General features: G+C 43.2%; 1 protein-coding gene across 1 annotated transcript; it reads right to left on the bottom strand.

Annotated features, from left to right (window-relative positions):
* Window positions 1-88: 88 nt before the first annotated feature.
* On the bottom strand, window positions 89-21257 carry GPM6A (glycoprotein M6A). Its single transcript, XM_085859017.1, has 7 exons — window positions 21173-21257; window positions 11636-11822; window positions 10762-10918; window positions 7997-8147; window positions 7714-7787; window positions 5903-5968; window positions 89-2606 (listed from the first exon to the last, which is right to left on the bottom strand). Exons 1-7 carry the CDS (start codon window positions 21255-21257, stop codon window positions 2454-2456), a joined length of 873 nt encoding a protein of 290 aa, XP_085715143.1. The 3' UTR covers window positions 89-2453.
* Window positions 21258-22801: the final 1544 nt, after the last annotated feature.

Genomic DNA, 22801 nt, shown 5'->3' with positions numbered 1-22801 from the left:
CCAAGTGGGGGACACACATGTAGGGGATATTGGTGGAAGACCTCTGTTTCGTGGGTTTGAAAGAATCAGATATGTGAGACATCACACGTGATATTGTCACAATTTATTTCTATAAAACGTGGTACAAATGTGCTGTTCACGCATGGCACAGCTACACAGGGCGTTGAGGGAGATTGTCACAGGGGTTAAATAGGTGAATGTCAAGAAGGTCACGGTGGGGGTGTGATGAGCGTGAGCCGTGGAAGTGGGGAGGGGCTAGATTTGGCACAAATGGTGGTGCGTTTCGCGAAAGGAGTCCAAGAGAAAGGAATGAGGAGAGAGATGAAATGAAAAATATATTGGTGCAAAAGGGGGTAAAGCATGGGGTCGTTGGGATAGCAAACACAAATGACAAGGTTTAAACCCGGTTTACGGCACTGGCACAACTCTTAAGTTTGAGAGAAAAAAAAATCAAAAAGCACGAACATCGAAAGCGGCCAAAAGAACAAATCGCTCTCTCCATTGTCGTTTAGTTGGCGAGAATACTCGTCCTAAAGCATTACTAGATGGACTTTTATCATACATCATTAAAAACCACAAAACAACCGCAAAACTGCACCACTTTTTAACACTTTCCTAGAGTAAGTATTATCATAACACCACGGCATTGCTATTGAGGGTGTTAGAAACCATTCTGCTAATAACAATAATGATATTAAAAGATCACGAAGATCGACACGTGCAAAATTACAGGCACAGAAAGCGGGTGAAAAGGGAAAACATGCAGCGGATCGAGCTTCGAAGAAAAGGTAACCCTGCGGTTCCACTGGAATCCAATTACGCACTTTATATTTGGAGAACCGCAAGCCACCCGCCAGCGAAGGAGGGCAAACTGGTGGTACTGATGATGTCACTGAATCCAAAAGGGAAATGAATGCTCCAGCTGTAATTTAGTTTTCCACAAAAGGTGTTTAACTCATGTTGCATTGTTACTATCATATAATCATCACTAACTATGGTTATTGCATGCAGTCCAAACACCTCCATCACAAGGAGGGCAAACATGGAGAAAGATGAATTGTTTCTATGAAATATAAAGCTAATTTTTGTTAAACTTGTTGTGCCACATGTTGCAAAAGCAGAGACAGAAGCTCAATTATAACTTCGTTGTAAGTGCAATGAATGTTGTTGTTTTTTCCTTCGAATTAATTGATTATCACATTTGTCCTTCTGGTGTCTTGCAAAAAGGCACAGCAGCAAACCAGTGCTTCCAATTTTAAATAACCCTGTTTGTCCCTTCTCTCTTTACTGAAAGGGAAACTTTCGGTTTCGAATGGAAAAGTCGCTTTGTTTATTGAATATTCTACCTGACTTACTTATATCGGTGAGTTGTGTACAAATCCATATTAGACAATAATTGTGATCCTGATTTAAATGGGATGCCACACCCCCTCTCTAATACTGGTCTGCCATTTCAAAAGTGCCCTTGGTCAAAATAATAATTAACAACACTAAATAATAGTCGTAGATTGACTAAAAAGCTTTGTCAAAAGATCCTGAAAATTCAATCGGATTCGGTCAACGAGCACTGCGTTAACTCGAACGCAGTATCGGCATCCGATGGGAAAAAAAACCTCGTGAGTCACGATGGGACGACTCGAGACTTACGAGGTTTTACCTTCGGATGGTAGAATACCCTCTGCGTGTGTGTGTGTGTGTGTCTGTGTGAGGTTGTGACGGCTGTGCAGGTAAAAATGTTTTGGTATTATTATTATCATCATTATTTACGTTTGCTGTTGCATCATATTTAAATATTTACGTCACAAAATGTTTCGCAAATTGCTACATCGTTAGCCAACCTCAAGAGGAAAATAAAGGAAAGAAAATACAAAACTTCCTCGTTTAAAATCTAGGAGGGAAAGCACTTTTTACAATGGGAAGTTTTATGGAAGAGCCGGACAAATTTACACGACGTTGGAAGGGAGAGGGAGATGTGGAGGGTGAAGAAATGCGGAATGAGTAGTTCAGAATATTCATTGCTATCACATGGGAAATTATTTTCCAATTCGATACAAAATACCCCACGGTTATACTCTCATTTAAGAAGAGTAAAATTCTGGTTTAAAAAGAACAAACCATGTATCTGGTCCAAATCAGGATATGGACAATAAGATTGAGCAGAGCATGGTACATTAGAGGTGAGGAGGGAATGTTGTGGATGTTGATTACTCGGTATACATCTTAATGCATGGGTGGATATGTTCGGTGGAAAACGAGGCGAGCGAATGTCGATGGAGCGAAGAGACGCGCGTGATAACTACTTGTCGGTAAAGCTGCTGATTATAGCAAAAACTGATCTGTAAAGAAGAGGAGTGTGTCGAAGGGTGATAGGGTAAGTGAGGTGAAATGTGTCAAGGTGAGTGTGGCGATGAAAGTGAGCATCAGAAGTTGAGAAGGTAATGACTGGTTGAGGTTCAAGCGTATGCGTTGAGTCGTTCTTTGGAGCGGGACGATTGGATGTCGTGGAGCTCCTGTTCACCAGGAGGATGCATCGAGTCGAAGCGGCTGAGCCTGCGGTGCAACTGCACCGACGCTCGGTTGGATACCAGGACCAGCAGGAAATGGATCTGGAACGTGGGTTTTGAAAAAAAGGTGTTGGGGAGGGGGAAAGATGGGAGGGAGAGTGGAGCAAAGTACACAGGGAAGTGGGAGTAGGTAGAGAAAAGGGGGCATGGGAGTGGGAAGAGGAGAGGAGAGCAGGAATTTGGGTTTGGGAAATGGAGTTGAAGGGTAGGGGTAGAGAATCGTGGGAATTAAGCAGCAATGAGGGAGTGAATAAGGGCAGCACAAATAGAAAGAAGATGAGCAACAAAGGAAGCGATTAAATCATGAGGAATAATGCTCATGAGAATGAAGGGACAGCACAAAGCATTAGACATGAAAAATGGAAGTAAAGCAGATTGAAAATGATGGCATGGATTATAGAAAGTGAGGTGCTTGAAGGTAAGCAGGTCAAGTTAGGGGAGAAACAGCATAAGGGGAGTGATGGGAAGAGTACACAAGGAAAGACTGAAAAACATGTTTGTAGAAGAAGAATCGGAAAGATTCCGTAAAGCAGGGACTGAGGATAGGACAGCAGAGGAGAGCAAAGCGTAGAACAAGCAGGCTAGCATGATGCAGCTGGCACAGGGGAATCGTGATTATAGTCTAAGTACTAGGCCAAGGCTTGCTGCACACATACTAGCATGGTGCAGCTGGTACTGAATGGTCATGTGTTTATTGTTGTGTAGGCCAATGTTAGGCCAAGGTTTACTGCACGCAGGCTTTCATGGTGTAGCTGACCAAGGAGAGTCATGGGATTATAGCAAGGGTTTGCTAGGCCGAGGCCTGCTGCACATGTAAACTAGCAAGGCAACACCGAGCACAGAAAAGCTTCTCCATTTAGCGCCAAAAAAACTAACTTGCAGAAGTAACTATAATTAATGGAAACGATGCGAACACTGTAGTAACACGAACAACTTACACACTTAAGGACAAAACGAATTTGTTTTACTCCATATTACACCACAACAAACTATCGATAAATGGCAAGAAACATCAATAGAACTCGAGCAGTTATAATACTGTAATGTGTGCAAACGGTTTGCGGTGAAAGCCTTGTTCACAAATCTTGGTTTAGGGGTTTGTTATGGGAAAATACCCGAACACTCACTTTGTGAATATATATGAAGATAGTTACATATTGGTACTGCTATTGTTTTTACCCCGCCCACTAGGCGAAAAGCGGGGCTAATCAATTGGTTCACTCTGTCTGTACGTTCTAAAGAGTAAAGATGTCTGTCTGTGATCGAGGGACTACTGAATTTCAATTGCATGTTGTATTTCGAACACGGTGTAGAACGCGAATCGAAACACGAACCTGCAGTTTTATCAATACTTTGGCTCTGAATTTGGCAGATTGTACGGAATGTCGTCTCGAGTGCGCACACGCACAGAGGGGTGAGGTAATTGTTTTCCCCTGTCTGGCAGTCAAACAAAATTGAAAATCATTCCAAACAGGAAACTTACTGTTTTTGAGGACGTCATAAAAGTCACAAACAACAGGCACGAATAACTATAATGTGACGTGTTAGATAGGGTGGTGTAACAGCCACTGTGTCAACGACCATAAACTTCGGGATAAACGTTTTAATACGACCTTTATTTTATTTAATTTTTTAGTTTTTTTTTGATGTTCAAGGCTCGTGGAAGAGCGAGAACAATCTTTATTTTTAAAGAGTTAGACCGAATAATCTTTATTTTATTTAAATTGAATTATACGGTACTTGAACACCGAAGAACACAAATCGCCTTCTTGTCACTTCGAAGAACCTGGAGTTTTGCAGTCATTGGACGTGTTAAATAAAGCGGTGCGTAACATTGCTTCAATTGCACTAAACTTCTGTAATTGGTTCTTTAAAAACGAACTTTAAAATCATTATTTTATTTCAATTGAAGTGAAGACTTTAACTCCGCGCGGGGAGGGGTAACGTGTTCTATGAACTCCCTAATCATCATTGTTTTTGTTGATACCATAGTCATAAAACAGGTTGTTGAATGTGTCTTATTGATGGATTTTGCTTTCATTGCAGGTGTTTTGAAAACGACGAGTACCATGAGGTTGAAGAATAATTGTAATGAATAAGGAAGAAAGAGGCATGAATAAATGTGGAGCGTGTAAAGGAAAGAAAAGAACAAAGGGGGAGATTGTCCGGGTACATCATCAATCACTCCAACCTCGCTGTGTGTGACCTGAACTGTTGTAGAAACGCAACTTCATTCGTGTCGTTGCCTCGGCTAACCTTCCTGTCCTGTTCTCTTGGCCAAATTTTCTTTCTCACAGGATCATTCTCGGTGATACCCATTGTGAACACATACACAGGTGGTCACCTGACTTTTTTCCTCATCACATCTCAGGTAGACATTAGGAATCGCTGACGCGTATAGTCTTACTCGTTTGCCCGGTGTTCTAAGTATGGCTGTAAAAGCAAGAGGGCAATCTTTGCACAGTATTGTACAATTGTCATGTGATGTCACAAAGGAAAGGATAAATCAGCAGTCGTTTGAGCTGCGTATGATCTCCTCCATTTTTTTTTCCGATATGACTAGAGACGGAGGGAGAGAGATCTGAAGAATTGCTTCAGCTTATTCAGTATCTGATTTGATGACCGCCAGGATCGAGGTTTTGACCCTTCAATCCCAAACCTCTCTGAACAGCGGGTCCACAACCGAAGTTGTATCTGATGGTCATCCATTCAGGGAGGGAGAGAGCGAGAGAGACCATCCTTCAGGAGGGGATAGGGGTGGAAGGGGGGGAGGGGGGGTTGTGTGGAATCACCAAATCTTTAAAATAACTCAGCAATGCAGAGATAAACGAAGAGAAATATAGTGAGTGAGGGTGTGTGATGAGTAAATAAGCACTGATTTCAGAGTTTGGTGCTGTACGCATCTCCGTGGGCACGCAAAGTGGCAAAGTTCGAAGCGGATATCATACATAAGCTAACCTGAATGGAGGGGGGCAGCAGAAGCCAGGCGTACAGACACAAAGCAGAGAGAGAGCGAGAAAGAGAGAGATATAGAGGATAAGGCATGAGTGAGGAGAGGAAGGGAGGGGAGAGAGGATAATCGTGCGTCATGTGACTTTGCCAGCACATTCGTTGCCATCGGTCACAATCTGGCTGTGCAGTCAAAGGAAAGTTGTGTTCTTGATGCCGGCATGTGCGATTAAGACAAGAATGATAGTTATAGTGGTTATAATGTAAATGATTTTCAGGATGATCAACATGATAACGATGCTAAAAGATGAAGGTGATTCTTAGACAATTCCGATGATGATGCTTCACAATGGAATGATGATTGAAATACATATAGAAGAATCCCTTACCATGGCAATCACAGTAGCTCCAGCCCCTGCACAGGCTACAATGTAAAGGTAGTAACTGAGTTTGAACTGTGAAAAGACAAAGACGGTGGGAAAAAGGGGTTTAAGACATGTGAAGCGTCATGGTTGTGGCTTCAAAAATGAGGTTGATTTTTTTTTTTTGAATTGAAATAAAAAAAAACTTTAAATACAATGGAATGAAACTTTGAGTTGGTAAAATGAAACAGATTAAAAATATAGAATCAGTATAATTACACAAGTTGTTGCAAATAATAATCATCAGCACAAATGCAAGAAAACTGGCAGGAGAGTCTGTAAAAAAAACCTGGCAGGAAACCTGGCAAGAAAGCTAGAGGAACACAATGCCTGAATTCCCCTGTAAGCAGGACGAGAATTACTTGAGCACAGGTGATGCTCTACCCCCTCACAGATTCCTCACACATAGACCTCCTTGTCCACCCTCAGCGCACGTACAGCTTTACGTTTCAACTCCCTGAACAGCTCAGCTCGGTCATTAAGCCTGACTATGTGACTCTGGTCAATGGTATCCAGTGTCCCTTGAGAGATGAAATTCTTCTTCGCTCTATGGTGAGTTCCAAAACATTCACCAGAAACTTCAAGGACGGTGGTCTTGAAGGCACTCCACAACTCTTCAGGATCCCCCAAAGCACCCAGACCCCCCAAATCCCCACTCAGGCGGTTCGCAAACTCCTCAGCCACCCTCTCATCCTTAAGTTTGCCAACATTCAGACTCAGCTGGGATGGTACCATTCTCCTGGATTTAAGCTGAAAATTCAAAGTTGCTACAATAAAGCCATGGTCGGTATTGAAGAACTGAGCACTCCGGTAGACCCTGCAGTTGTGGATCATTTTTTACCATTGGTGCGATTACTTATGTAGTATGATTTAGTGATAATTATGACGTCTTCGGTTACGTGGTGTGGCAGTCATATTGGAAAAACGGGAAAAAAAATTCGACCTCCGTATCTCTGAAACCATACCTAGGAAAAAATTGAAACTTGGCTCATAGCAAGTACTCATGGGGAATGAGTGTGATATTTTTATGACGTCATAGGTACCTTCGTCATGACGTCATAATTGCATATAGTTACCCTCATAACAAAAGTGCCTAAGTCATTTTTTTTTCCAGTTTTGAGAAAAACACAAAAAACTGCAGCAATTCTTCATCAACGAATATTTATTCACTATTTCTTGTGCACAGAGTTATTACTGGAAGCTAAATGAAACACAAATCTTGTGACTCGTTATTATGATTACGTCATGGCGATGGATGACTGAGGAAGAAAATCTACAAAAACTGGAAAAAAATGACAGGCACTTTTGTTATGAGGGCGATGATATGCAGAACGCTACATCCGATCAGTATGAACATTTTTATGGGCCATCGAGGAATAAAATGATCCACAGTTGTTTTTTTTGATGACCTCATGGGTCACCTGATTCAGCAGCCATATTGTTTTGTTTATTTTGAAACCTTCAAAAATCTTCTTCTCTAAAATGACTAAACAGATCGAACCAAAACTTTACACCTATGACCGGCCTATTCAAGAGAAACAAAAGGGTCACTCATGTGACATCACAGGTCACATGATTTGGCAGCCATATTGGATTGCTCTTTTACTTGTTAATATTGGCAATGTTAGCATAACCAAACTCTCTCATGTTACACATGTAATCTATACCGGAAAAATAGCTTTTTATTATTGTGACTTAAATTTACATTGGGTTTAACAAACAAGAATATGAATTCTTCTGCTGCTCAGTTTAGTAACAATAATAATTTCTTGTCATACCTCTTGGCTCAAGCACATGTCCAACAACTTTTCATCACACAAGTTGCCACTGGTGAAATTCCATGGAATGATCCCTGTCGATAAGAAGAGAAGATCAGGGTGTTAAAAGGTGCCAAAGAGGAGTCCACATGATGTAGGGGAGATGTGTGCCGAAGCATGAACCGAGCCCATGCAGCAGACAGTGGAGAGGAGATACATTCTCCGGTGATGTGCATCCAGATGTGGTGAGGCATGGTGAGGCTCAGCAATATGTGAATGAATGTATAGCATGATGGGGGCTCACCAAACTGGCGAAGGTCAACACACACTTGTGTGGTATTCATGGCGGCTTCATTGCATGCGATCTGCACGCTGTACGTCAGGTACACGGGCAGGGCCGAGAACGCCAAGATGCCGAGCCAGGCGAGAGTCAAAATGTATGTCAGGAATAGGAACTGGGAAGAGAGGGGAAGAAGCAAGTATGAACCATGAGAAGGGTGTAGTTATTGTGGGGGTTGTTGTAATTGGTTTTGATGAATGATTGTCAAAAGTGAGTTTTGTAGTCTTTTGAGGTACATAAAGGTTGGAGAGATCAAGGGTTGTTGCTGACAGATACAGTGAAGATAGGGATGCTAAAGTTGTAATGATTTTCCATGCAGTCTATACCAGTGTGTGGTGTTGGTGCTAGTGTGTGGTGTTGGTGCCAGTGCATGGTGTCGATGCCAATGTGTGGTGTCAGTACTGGCCAGTGCATGCTGTCAGTGCCAGTGCGTGATCTCGGTGCCAGTGTGTGGTGTCAGTGCCAATGAGTGGTGTTGGTTCCAGTGCATGATCTCGGTGCCAGTGCATGGTCTCGGTTCCAGTGCGTGGTCTCGGTTCCGGTGCATGGTTTCGGTGTTAGTGCGTGTGTCAGTGCCAGTGCATGGTGTCGATGCCAACGTGTGGTGTCAGTACTGGCCAGTGCATGGTTTCAGTGCCAGTGCATGGTCTTGGTGCCAGTGCGTGATCTGGGTGCCAATGTGTGGTGTCGGTGCCAGTGAGTGGTGTTGGTTTCAGTGCATGATCTCGGTGCCAGTGCATGTCCTCAGTTCCAGTGCGTGGTCTCGGTTCCAGTGCGTGGTGTCGGTGTCAGTGAATGGTGTTGGTTCCAGTGCATGACCTCGGCACCAGTGCATGATCTCGATGCCAGTCTGTGGTGTCGGTGCCAGTGAGTGGTCTCGGTTTCAGTGTGTGTGTCATAGCCAGTGTGCAGTCTTGGTGCTAGTGCGTGGTGTTGGTGCCAGTGCGTGATCTCAGTGCCAGTCTGTGGTGTTGGTACCAGTAAATGGTCTCGGTGGCAGTGTGTTGTCTCGGTGCCAATGCATGGTTTTGGTGCCAGTCTGTGGTGTCAGTGCCAGTGCATGGTCTCGGTGCCATTGTGTTGTCTCAGTGCCAGTGCGTGGTCTCAGTGCCAGTGCGTGGTCTCGGTGCCAGTGCGTGGTCTCGGTGCCAGTGCGTGGTCTCGGTGCCAGTGCATGGTCTCAGTGCCAGTGCGTGGTCTCAGTGCCAGTGCGTGGTCTCGGTGCCAGTGCATGGTCTCGGTGCCAGTCTGTGGTGTTGGTGCCAGTGCATGGTCTCGGTGCCAGTGCGTGGTCTTGGTGCCAGTGCGTGTTCTTGGTGCCAGTGCGTGGTCTTGGTGCCAGTGCGTGTTCTTGGTGCCAGTGCGTGGTGTCAGTGCCAGTGCGTGATCTCGGTGCCAGTGCGTGGTGTCGGTGCCAGTGCGTGGTGTCAGTGCCAGTGTGTGGTATAATTTCCAGTGCATGATATTGGTAATGACAATCAGCACTTGACATTATTGCTTTGTATCAACTTGGAGTTGTGCTTAATATATGTTTAATACACGTCTGTGGAACTCGAGCCAGAGACTTGGACGCAAATCGCATTTTTCTCAATGACTCAAATCGAGACTAAGAAAGCTGCTGCCTTTTAGACCTGAGTGTTTAAACTTGCGACTCAACTTGACCACTAGAACTTTAATTCCACACTTTAAATAAAATCTCCCGCAAAAGGGTAATTGGAGTACATAAGAGAGAGAAACAATCGTAGATTTGGCAGGAGAGAACATATGAAAAGGGGTGATATGATGTTGGTTGGCACACAATAATTATTTGTCACTGAAGATAACTCAGGGTACGTGAGACTGCACTCTTGAAACTTGACTGGGGGTCTCGTATTGTAGCGCTGAGTATCAGTTCTTCGACAAATTGTACTGAAACCTGCAATCTCAGTACACTGGTGCCCTCATGGTGAGGACACTGAACTGGTATCCTTGAGGTTGTGAGTTCAAATCCAGTTTGAAGGTAGTAGTATTAAAGATTGCATTCTAATCTTCAAGAATTTGAGCTAGTGTCAGGAGAACTGCCATCTCACTATTGAATTGTCATTTAAAACCCCGATGACTCATTAATTACCTTCAAGGTGGCACAACCTTCCTGCCCCCACCTTGTCTGGTCTATATGTGACTTGGTGTCCTCGCCACAAGCTTTGTGCTTTCTGGGATGACTCCGTCCATTCATTTACAAACAATTGTCACTTTCATTTCAAATGAATTTGTGGAAAATGAATGTTTTGTAGAAAAATAATCCAATCATTGTGGTTGACTTCTTCCCAGGAGGTGGTTGTAAAAGTCTATGGGCCAGACTATTCTCCTGTGCTTTGCACTAAGTGTAATTCACTAGAATTCCTCATAGATTTCGTTTATCTCACTGATCAAAGGAATGAAATGGTGAAAAATGATCAACAAGAGTTGTCATAAATTAGTGAGCGATGAGTCGTATCTTTGTTGAAGAATGAAATAATCAAAATAGTTTATCAACAAAGCACAAGCAAATCATCGTGCTGCATCGTGGCATGCGGTTATTATTGTATTACTCATAAAATGGCTGTTTAATATTGAAAAAGACTATCTTTGTAACTCTCAAGAACTATAATAACACTTATAAGAAGAAGAACCCTGACATTGAGGATGTCCAACATCTGAACATGCTATCACTCATGTGTGCATCTTCGTGAACGATGTTGTGAATGTACAAAGGCGCTGATGCAGCGGCCGCAGGCAGCAGTCTTGAAATCTCCGTAGTTATCTCGAATCGCAGCCGAGGTGAAGAAGCCCTCGGTGAAAAGAAGAATGCCGAAGAGGAAGAAAGCAGCAGCCAACCCATAGATTATGTACTGGAAGATGTCCACTCTGCAAATAAGCACACAAAGTGACTGATAATGAATATACAAGCAGGACAAGCACAAATACAGGGACTCATACCGAACGATGCACTGGAACAATGAGTAAAAATAAAGCAACAAAGAAAGAAAGGGCAAGAAGACACCTATCCTATCTTTGTTTCCTCCAGGTCCACGTTGAGTTCATCATCCCACTCCAATTTTGTGCTTTCAAAACTTTGGGGACACATCACTGGATCAATGGAAAAAGTGCAAGTGCTTGCAGGACTCACAACGACAAGGATGGGTAATGGACCTCCAGGAATTCATCCTCCGTTCACCGTCAGTTATAGTCAGCGTTGCGAGCATTGTAAACTGAATCCTTCTCCCAGGAGGATTCCATACAATGCTAACCCACCCACAGCAGGCACCACTGTCCCACAATAAACATACACGCCTTCCTATCCAAACCCTCGAGGATCCAGAAAGAGTCTATACTCAACAGATTTGGCTTTTTTAATTAGAAGGGGTGGGAGTGGCCAGGGTACCTGGAGCGTGCAGGTGTATCAGCCTGCTATATTTCACTCTAATTTCTCCATGGCTATATCCTTACTTCTTCACCAATATTGTCAAACTCAGTAACTGCTAAGGAAGGTGTTTTAGTGCCAGATTAAGATGATTATGCTGGGATTAATAAATCAAGTTACATTTTATTCTGCCATACCGAAGAGGCCAAATTGACACTTACACTGTGAAGAGTGTGATGTCAGACTTGTACGGGAAGCTAAACTTTGTATCGAGCACAGCAAGAGAGCTGGAAAGCGCTTCGTGGCCCCCGCCGCAGAACAGTGCCACGCCAGCATACAGAAGGAGGGTGGCAAGGAGAGAGGCATATGGAACACCACTCAGGCAGCGGATGCAGCACTCGGCACAGCCTGAGGAATGGCCATTTGAGAGAGAGAGAGGGAGAGAGGGACAGTTAGCGTGTGTGAGCTACCTCCATGGAAAAACAACAGGAGAAATTGCACTCCAACAGTTGTACATCATTTTGTCCACTGCTAATAATTAAGAAATTGAGACCTTTTCACACTATCAACTTTCAATACGTGTCAAACTCTACGTCGGTCCAACCTGTGTTGTCTACGTATGTAATTTTGAACGTAGGGCAACAATGCATCGTTTTCGCACTTACTACACGTGAAGCCAGCTTTTGCACTGCACGACTACATTTCGACCCGTGTAATGTGTTTACGCTTCACGTTGCACACATTCAACAGGGGTGACAGCGGGCATAGCCACGCAGGCACAGACTCATACTTAACCTAAGCTGGATTATAAAAAGTTAAGTTCCAGAATCGAACTTGCAAGCAGTTCCTACCCCTAAGGAAGTATTCATTAAAAGTGTTCATTTGTCCAAGTCAGACATATTTGACATTCCGGGCATCTCCCGGAGGTGTATGTGGGAAATATGACGGTCCGGTGATTGCGAATCACATGCCAAGCGAGCCGTTTCTTATCAACCGTTTCATTGGAGTTCTTAAGCCACTTGGCAAGTGCTCGAGAGTATTCACACTGTCACTGGATACTGTGCGTTGATCGACTTCAGCAAAGTTCAGGGTTTACTCGCCTGTGTTTGCCATGTGTTGTCTGTGTTCTGCAGTGCAATAAGTGGTGGCTGGCTTGCAAACAATGTGAAATATCATTTTCCATGATGTTTCCCCCTTTTTGTTCTTCCATTAAATGAACCCGTCACTTCGGCATAGATAAATTCAAATAAAAAGTAAAACGCTTTTGCTTTTAAAAGTTTCTTCAAAAGATCCGTGCATTGCATGCTGAAGCCACTTGGCGTGTTCAAAGTCCAATTGCGATACCGTGGTTCTATACCAGAGGTAGAAAGGCAAAATGAATTTCATGATTACAATGAGAAAAAAATGATTTTCAGTTATGAAGTGAGGAATTTCCACACCATGGCGGGAAAGCCGAGAGGTATGCATGCTCACTCTGTGTGGGCTGGCTTCGAATCCCGACCCAGCTGTAAACTCTCATCCCGGTGGTTCACAGGCCGAGTGATTCAACAATGTGTGTGCCTCTCTTGGATGGACGATAAACTGGGTGCATCACATCTGCCGGAATCCCTCACCCCTCTCCCTCCACCCCTATCGCTCTTTTCGACCTCTCTCTCTCTCTCTCTGACCCCTCCCCTCTTCAGCCCTCCCTTTCCTCTTCCATCCCTCTCTCTCCACCCCTCTATCTCTCTCCCAATCCTCCACCTGGTCCCCCACCCTCCCGCTCTCTTGAGGGGACTGTAGCATGCAAAAATCAGAGTTGGAGCTAAACGGTGGGGTGCAAAGGTCACTGCATGTACGAGCTGTTGATTTTGAATGCTCCTGCCCCAGGTCTCAAAGTAATCGTGTGTGTGTGTGTGTGTGTGTGTGTGTTTGTGTGTGTGTATGTGTATACATATGTGGAAGTTGCTGTTGTTGCCTGCTATCTCCACATGTGGGTGGGTTTCATCAGGGAATGAAACAGAGACTTACCAGGACTCACAGTATCCACTTCCATGTGTGTATGTGTGTGTGTGTGTGTGTGTGTGTCTACATATGTGGGTTTCAGAAGGTGGAATGGAGTCATCCCAGGTATCAAAGTATCCACCTTCAGTTCGGTAAGGGGTCACGATTCATGGACCAAGCTGTGAAGTTTTCTGTTCCCAAAGCTTTGTGTTGAGGGCTCTCTTCAGGATCGTCGCTGAGCCCCAGACAGCTTCCAACTGTAGTTCGTTTGTAATAATATTCCCAGGGATGTTTTTAATATCGCTGTGAGGTTCTTTGTCATCGTTCCCGTAGTTCAAACTCTCACTCGTACAATTTTGGCATTCTTCAGTTTCCAGGATCTTTTCACTTCATTCTTGAGGTCTTGGTCTTTGGTCATATTCTTGATTTCTGCATTGTTTAGTCCAAAACCACTGATACTAACACCTCAATAAGCAATGCCTTATTCTCTTTTTTAATACCTAAGTCTGATATGTGGTCGCAACTCTTTGTTTTCGATGTTCACGCTCCATGGGATCATTAGTTCGTACGTGGGCGGTAGGTACTTCCATGTTTTCAGTGATTGCTTTTGGTTCATGTTCCCACAATTTTTCTGGAACTGGGATATCAACGTTTTCGCCGGTGTGCCAGCGGATTACATTACAAACTCTGTTGTGTTGTTCTGGCATGAGGTTTTTTGTGGAACTTTTGCTGTGTTGTCCGGTGTTACATTACAAACTCTGTTGTGTCGTCATATGTACAGCTGTTCTGGCATGAGTTTTTTGTGGAACTTTTGTTGTGTTGTCCGGTGTTACATTACAAACTTTGTTGTGTCGTCATGTGTACAGCTGTTCTGGCATGAGTTTTTTTTTTTGTTTATGTGTGCATGTTCGGTCATTAAGCATAATACATCATTCTCTTTTCTTACCCTACCTCCACCCATCACATTTCTCTCCTTTTTTCCTCTTCCCCCCCAATCTCTCTCTCTCTCTCTCTCTCTCTCTCTCTCTCTCTCTCTCTCTCTCTCTCTCTCTCTCTCTCTCTCTCTCTCTCTCTCTCTCTCTCTCTCTCTCTCTCTCTCTCTCTCTCTCTCTCTCTCTCTCTCTCTCTCTCTCTCTCTCTCTCTCTCTCTCTCTCTCTCTCTCTCTCTCTCTCTCTCTCTCTCTCTCTCTCTCTCTCTCTCTCTCTCTCTCTCTCTCTCTCTCTCTCTCTCTCTCTCTCTCTCTCTCTCTCTCTCTCTCTCTCTCTCTCTCTCTCTCTCTCTCTCTCTCTCTCTCTCTCTCTCTCTCTCTCTCTCTCTCTCTCTCTCTCTCTCTCTCTCTCTCTCTCTCTCTCTCTCTCTCTCTCTCTCTCTCTCTCTCTCTCTCTCTCTCTCTCTCTCTCTCTCTCTCTCTCTCTCTCTCTCTCTCTCTCTCTCTCTCTCTCTCTCTCTCTCTCTCTCTCTCTCTCTCTCTCTCTCTCTCTCTCTCTCTCTCTCTCTCTCTCTCTCTCTCTCTCTCTCTCTCTCTCTCTCTCTCTCTCTCTCTCTCTCTCTCTCTCTCTCTCTCTCTCTCTCTCTCTCCCCCCCTCTCTCTCTCTCCCTCCTCTCTCTCCCCACCTTAACACCCCCATTGGCGAAGCGACGGGTTGTGTTTGCTAGTATCTAGCATCTAAAGCTCTTTATAACCTCTAACTCACTGACTCACTGACTGATATTAAAGATCATTGCCTTCCGGGTGACGTAGAAAGCTGAAATTTGTGTGCCAATCGACATCGAAAGTAGTACACCAGAAAAATATCGCAGAATCGTCAGACGACATCCATAAATGAAAATATAAATAAATGAAAAAAAAATGAAAATAAAGAAATGAGAAATCAAACGCAGGTGAGAAACTCGAGACAATGGGGAAACAATGTTCGTATGTTTACACACCTCGCTAGTGTGTGTGTGTGTGTGTGTGTGTGTGTGTGTGTGTGTGTGTGTGTGTGTATGTATATATGTATATATATATATATATATATATATATATATATATATATATATATATATATATATATATATATATATATATATATATATATATATATATATATATATATATATATATATATATATATATCTTTACACATACATACATACATACATACATACATACATATATTGTATGCCTACACGTATTCAGGTCACACAGCAGAGAGAGAGAGGAGTTGAAAATAAGTGCGAAGACACTAACCTTTTACACTGGTGTGCATTGAAATTGGCCACTCAGCCTGTACTTTACAAACAATTTACAACTGTCAAAAAAGCAAGTATTATGTAAACGCTAAACACCTCCCCCAACATTCAATGATGCATGGCTATAGCCCCTCTCCTCTCCTGCAATTCCATCCAGCATTAGGTAATTTTAAACATCTCCGTGCTTGATGGGTTGTATATCGTAGAGATGTTGATGCATGGTCATCCGTAGCACAACAGCATTACGCTTTTTTCATGTATTGATTTGTTTTCTTGCCAGCCACTTGGGAGAACAGAAGGCATTGTCCTTTTTGTGTATTCCACAGAACAGAAGCCTCTGTTACACGCCTTGTGATTTGGAAATAAAGTTAGCTTTTGTTGACTCGGCCAACAACAAGTCACGGACAATACCAAGTTCATAAATTTATCGTGAAAGAGAACAGTTGTTACTTTTTTTGAAAACGAATTCTCAGCTCATCGAAGAACAAAAGAGCAAAATTAGACAGGGGCTGGAAAGTCAACATATTGACAGTGGGACAATGTGGCCACAGTTGGACAAATTTCTGCAAGGTAGTGTTTAGTATGTAAGGTCGTCCATTTGTGTGGCAAGCAAGATGGCCTACAGGTACGCACACTCGCCTCTAAGCTGTCTCGCCTGGGTTAGAATCCAGATCCAGTTATGAACTGTCATCCTGGTGTTTCACAGGCAGGGTGATTCATGAATGTGTGTGTGCCCTCTCTTGGATGGATATTAAACTGGAGTCCCATCTGCCAGCATTCGGTGGTTGACGTTAATGGTCCTGTGCTGTCCTTTGCGAAGAGGAGGGCGAGCTGTCGCCGACACCATGAACAAATTCCAAAATTCCTAACCTAACCTGGAGAGAGCAGTGGAAAAGCCTCACCCTCAGCCAATGACGCTACCCCGCAGACCCGTACTTCACAGGAAAGAATAAGAAGAATGTGCGAATTGCCTTCCAGCCACTACAGGACTTTCAAAATGATGTATGAAGGCTCATGAGGCCTTTCGCGCATGATCGATGTGTGAGATTTTGGCGACTCACTTCTGCGAGACGGGGAGCTCTTCCACCCTACCGTTGCTCGGGCAAAATTTTAAGAGAAATCGTCTTTTTAACATAATTTTCAGAATTTAAATAAAAGAGTGGCAATTTCAAAATGGTTCACTGTAATTGTGTTCCTGGATGCGAATCAGACTCATGGAAATATCAGAAATAAGGGGAATATCCTTGGACGAGAGGTCTTGAGTTCCTAGCATACCCTGTGAATGGAAGCAATCAACATCAAACACACACACACACACACACACACACACACACACACACACACACACACACACACACACACACACACACACACACACACACGAACGGAGGTTGATATCTTGAGACCGAGTATGTCTCCTTTCCATCTCCTGAAACCCACCCATCTGTGGAGCTAGCAGCCAACATCATCTTGTACACACACACACACACACACACACACACACACACACACACACACACACACACACACACACACACACACACACACACACACACGGATACTTTGAGACCTGGGAGGGCTCCGTTCCACCTCCTGAGGCCCGGATATGGAGGCATTGACAATGATACACACATGCTCTTCTCCTTTTAGCAACAGATGCAAAAAAAAATCTCATGTAATTTGTGTTGTGGCCCCAGAACCAAACCACCAATATCCATCCATCCATCAGGACCATACTCTGTGCAGAGCGTTGGTGCTACCTAAGCAGTCTCCTTGGCTATTGGGCACAATCCTGGACGGGTCGCTACTCCGACACAGTATAACAGCAAGCTGGCATTCATTTTGTCGACCTCGGAAGGATAACAGGCAGTCAGCCCCACCTGGTATTAATTCAACATCTGAGTGGCATTTGAACTCAGGATACAAACTCAAGATCCTAGGATCCCAAGCCCACCACCCTAACCATTAAGCCAACACCAGGCATACCAATATCATCATTTTAAGAGTTGATTTTAAACGTGCCCTGTGCACTCACAAGCCCCACATAAGTCCTTTCCATCGGTGTTCCGAAGCACTCAAACCAGATACGGTGTCTCCGTCCAGCTCTTTTGTTTTGAGAGACCCCAGATACCCCAGCTTTCTCTCAGGTACTTTTCCAAGTATTTTCTGATTTTGTTTGTGAGCCATTAAGGTAACAAACCCTGTTGTGCATGCACAATAGATGTTGACATGCCCCGGAGATTGTTGGTTCTCGGGGTTTCTTCGAATACACGCCAAACATTCTGGGTCATTTTGAAATTGTCATGTTGACCTACCTCGGTGATCCACACCTCGCGGCCTTGTTTACTTACATTTCATGGGTTTTGGCTGTTTGCAACTACAATACCATCGTTACTAATTGGTGTTGTGCAAGTTGTGTGACTTGCTTTCAAGGAACCTCCAAAAAAAGATGTGACCACTTGCTTCCCACAGTCCAGGCAGGAATTTGGAATGTAGCCAGAGTGCTGGCAATTACTTCAACAACAAAAATAAACATGTAATGGCATGTGTAAACAAATATGACAGGCCTAAATTATGTTCACAAGTAACATAGAATTTTAACCCCTCCTTCAGCCCCCCCCCCCAACTTGCCACAATTTGCATTCCTTCCTTTCACACTCATTCCATCCCAAACTTATTTTCCTTTTCTTCTCACTCCTACCCTCTACTGCCCTTTCTCCTATCATCCCCTCTTTTCTCAATTGATATTACCCCCCTTTCCCCTACCTGCACTCCTGTCCAGCCCTGGTGCATAGGTAGTAAATAGATGGCCCCTTCACACTACTGTTAGTATTTCTTGTTGCGATACCAGAAAAGGCGGCACATCTTATCATTGAACAATATATTTCAATGATGGTGTATCATTCTGTAATGATTATCATGGTTTTGGGAGTGTCATTTGAATTTGAGAATCCTTACTGTAATTCACAAACCGGTATCTGTTGGTCGGTTGTGTGTGTCATTCTGTGTCTGTCCGTCTGCCTGTCTGTTTGTTTGTGTGTTCGTTTACCCTGTCGCAGCCACATCGTTTCAGCGATCATGACCAGACTGGGTACAGACGTCGGCCATGGTCCAACTTAGATATTTGTCGTTTTTGGTGAATCTAGGTCAAAGGTCAAGGTCAAGGTCACCGAAAAACCGAAATTCTTATTTTTTCAAATAATGTCCGCTAAAATTGTCATATCGACTTCAAACCAAATCCAAAATGTGCATCTTCTAATTTTGCATCCAACCATATGTCTCATTGGGGGTATCCCACCAACACCCTTCTTAGCGGTCGGGGGTCGAATGTCAGGGGGGTCGGGTCAAAACTTTCAAATTGCGATAAAAACGCCATTTCAAGTCCGATTGACTTCCAAGTTATGATCATGACCAAACTAAGTGCTATAACTCATTAAACAGTAGCACTATCGACTTATAAGAACCAAATTGATTTCCAGGTTTTCGTTTTTTCAGAGATCATGGAGATATGACAAAAGTTATTCCGGCAATTCCTTGCTCAATGCGCAATTTCATTTGTGTGTTTGTTTGTTTGTTTGTCGCACTACTCCTCCAGTTCTGGGCTGATTCTATCTAGACTTGCTGCATCGGATCAGCACGACCCAGTTAATGTATAGGGGTGTTTTTATCTTTGCTCATTGTCTTGGCGGGGGTGGAGAAGCAGGTGATGCTAAGTCTCCATGTAAATAATGTGTCATGTCGCACCGCCTCCAGGTGTGGAAGGATATTACAAGTCTCCACCATTTACAGTACAGTATTCCTGTCCCCACGTTGTCCAGTGTCGTGAGGTGTTTTGAATGAAAAGCAGTCGGTATGTTTTTGCTTCATGCATGTAACCCAGGTTATTAATTTTTTTTCCTATACAGAGCTGTCAGTTGCCTATACACCGCCCAAACCAACTCTGCGAGTTAGATGTAATTCTCAAAAATCCAAATTTCATTTCTCAGCCACTTTGTGAACCGCAAATCAGTCTTGTTTTGGAACAAGACGGTTGTTGCTTGAAATGCCTCATTTTGCAGAACCACAACAGTCTCACCCAGCTGCAAGAATTTTGTTTCTATTTTAAGAAAACTGTTGAACTCGAAACCATGAGAGAGTCAGCGCGGCAACACAACCTCTAATTGCATCATCAGGAGTCGAGCATGTCAGAGCTTTGGCTCTTGGTCAACTCGTGTTGTAAAAGATCAGCATTCGATTCTGACTCACTAGCCGTCACCAAACAAGGGGGTGTTATGAAGGGAACAGCCACCCTGTTGTCCCAATGGCATCCTTTTTGTCACCCCCATCCCAGCCTCTCCATCCTTGTAACACAAGACTGAACATAACCGAGTGGTTTGCTGATCTCTAAAAAGTTTAAAATACATTTGTGTGATCATGACAATTATGACCTGTGATTAGCCAGTATCTGCTCTGGATAATTGGGGATGCTTTTTTGGGATAAAGCCAGAATGTTAATCAGTAAAATGTGTTTCCCAGATGAAAAACAATCGCATTCTGGGTAATGTGGTGCAAACCATGACAAAAATCTACTTTGTTGCCATGCACGACTGAACTCGGTTTGAAAACTGTGTTGACAAATCAAAAAAGGAGGACATTGTTTGGCCTATGTAAATCCTGTTTCTTCATTCACGTATTTTAAAAGCAGCGAGTAGGCAGATGAGGAGGGAGCGGTTGTAAAATATTGAGAAGATGAGATACGAACTTATGGCAAAGGAGTCTAGAATCGGATCTACACGTACGGTATATGCAGCATCGATCTCAGGCCTAGCAGCCCACCTCAGACCACGGATTCGACTCGTGACCCGGGGTGGTTTTGTCGAGCCCTCAAGGCTTTCTGTCAATGAACATCCCACGTCCATCCAAAACATGCACTGAATAGAAACACAAGCTTTTCACTCAGCTCGAATAGGCCACCATATGTGGGCTGCAGGAGAACAGGGTCAGTATGGATTTGAAGCCTGGTTGAGTGGTGCATGGAGACATTATACTTGGTTTATGACAGTTTATAGTTGTCTCATACTTTGCAAACAGCAGTAAATATTGTGCTTAGGAACTTTGATTGCGGTTTAAGCCAATGATTACGTTATAAAAATGTACCTTGATTTGGTGGTTTTTAATTTTTTTTTAACAAAATCAATAGTATATTATATTATATACTATTGATATTGATTATATTAAGGTTTATTGTATAACAATTGGTAGGAAATTGTATACAATAATATTTGTCATCGGGATCAGTAAACATTTTTGTGTCTGCACGTGATGAGAGATAACTACATGATAAATAACTACAATATGCTATAAACAACACCAATGTGTGTGTGTGTGTGTGTGTGTGTGTGTGTGTGTGTGTGTGTGTGTATAGATGTGTCTGTGTGTGTGTGTGTGTGTGTGTGTGTGTGTGTGTGTGTGTGTGTGTGTGTGTGTGTGTGTGTGTGTGTGTGTGTATAGATGTGTCTGTGTGTGCATCCTCAAGAATGGGCTCTCAGGCAGGTGTTCTCACCACAAGCACTGGCTTTCATTTTGAGTGTGGGCTCTCGCCTCGGCCATGGGTTCTGTACACGAGCGCACGTTGCCACCTCGAGCATGGGCTTTGATGAGTGTGTAAACTTATTTCACGTACATACACCAACATGTTGGTGTTCTTTAAACCTGACTGCTCATTTATTATAGCGCATCTGACACGTTTTTTGCAACATCAGAACTTAAAAATTAATTCATATGACTTAGTTATACACTTTGTCCCAATGACCTTTCACTCCAATTATTTTAAATCAATATTGTGTGGGTTACAGTGAGTCTAAATTATTACAGATAGGCAACCTGCCACTTGCAATGATCTACCTGTGGCCACCTTTGGTTTGCACATTCCACTGTGTATGGTTGTTTTTCAACTGCTTTCCATAAAATATGATTTCCCCAAATTCACATTAATTAATTAATATGACTTCAAATGCTTTTTCTTTTGTATTGACATGTTCAAATCCATTACATTCTGAATGTTTCTATCATGTACATAATTGTTTTTAAGTTGAAATCGATAATTTTGTCTTGTATGGTATTTCCAGTGTAGGGGGGTCTTACAGCCCGGTGACGTGTTTGTGGGCCTCTGATTAGCTGAAGGCAACCACCACTCAACCAAATAGTCTTTGTCATTCTGCATCCCATCCCTTCCTCTGGTTCTTTTCTCTCGTGTCTCCTCTTGTCCTGTTTCTTGCTGGATGTGCAGACCACGTTACATAGGTGAATAAAGTAACAATGGATTATTTGTTTACGTGGAACTAGGCAGCCGTTTCTCTGAAATGACATTCATGAAAATATTTTTCAAAGACCAGCTATGTGCACTTCGGGACCAAAGTTAATTTCAAAAGGTCAATATCAAAGGGCAAGCCGAAATAAATATAATTTGCTTTGAGAAAAGTATAATCCTTGATTTGACATGCCTTGAGAAAAGTATGATCACACAGTGGAGTGGCCATGACACAATACAGCAACGAAGAACGATGACAATGGAGATCCGCCAGGCCAGTGGCAGCTAGTTGTAACTCTGTTCAAACCATTGTGCTGAGGTTTACATTGTGTTGGCATTATTTGTAGTTCATTAAATAGGCCCTAACACAGATTCTTCGTGTTTTATTTAATATTTGTTTTATTAATTTTTGTTTTATTTATTATTTGTTTTATATATTTTGTTTTATTTATTACCTTTGCATTCTGCGAAAGGTTATGTTTTGGTCGGCGTGTATTTATTTGTTTATTTATTTATTTATTTATTTGTAATCTTGTGATTCGTATAACTCAAAAAGTATTAAACCGAATTGCATGAAATTTGGTGGGATGATTGGTTATTAGCCAAAGCCTGGTGTTGGCGCAGTGGTTAGGGCAGCGGCTTGGGATCCAAAAGGTCCTGAGTTCAAGCCCCGTTGGTCCACTGAATTAATACACCAGGGGGTTGACTCAGCCTGTCATCTTTCTGAGGTCGGCGAAATGAGTACCAGTATACTGGGCCGGTGTATACCCCGGTTAAAATAGGTGTACCGTATCCCTGTGTCGTAAGAGGTGACCAGGGTTGTGTCAGGAAGGGCATCCGGCGTAAAAACCTATGCCAAATCATTATGCGGACAACAAAACG

The sequence above is a fragment of the Eptatretus burgeri genome, chromosome 16 (genome assembly GCF_056783735.1).
Source record: "Eptatretus burgeri isolate ZD-2024b chromosome 16, Ebu_testis_v1, whole genome shotgun sequence".
Lineage (NCBI taxonomy): Eukaryota > Metazoa > Chordata > Myxini > Myxiniformes > Myxinidae > Eptatretus > Eptatretus burgeri.
Note: the sequence above shows the minus strand (reverse complement) of the source record. Positions and strands in the feature narration are given on the sequence as shown.

What these genes read in the sequence shown, in the direction of transcription:
- GPM6A (XM_085859017.1), bottom strand. Translation starts at nt 21,257, where the DNA reads ATGCTCGAGGTGGCAACGTGCGCTCGTGTACAGAACCCATGGCCGAGG. An exon ending in TGTTGACCTTCGCCAGTTTG is followed by an intron (nt 7,788 to 7,996) that starts GTGAGCCCCCAT and finishes TCTTATCGACAG; the next exon opens with GGATCATTCCATGGAATTTC. An exon ending in ACATGTGCTTGAGCCAAGAG is followed by an intron (nt 5,969 to 7,713) that starts GTATGACAAGAA and finishes GTCTTTTCACAG; the next exon opens with TTCAAACTCAGTTACTACCT.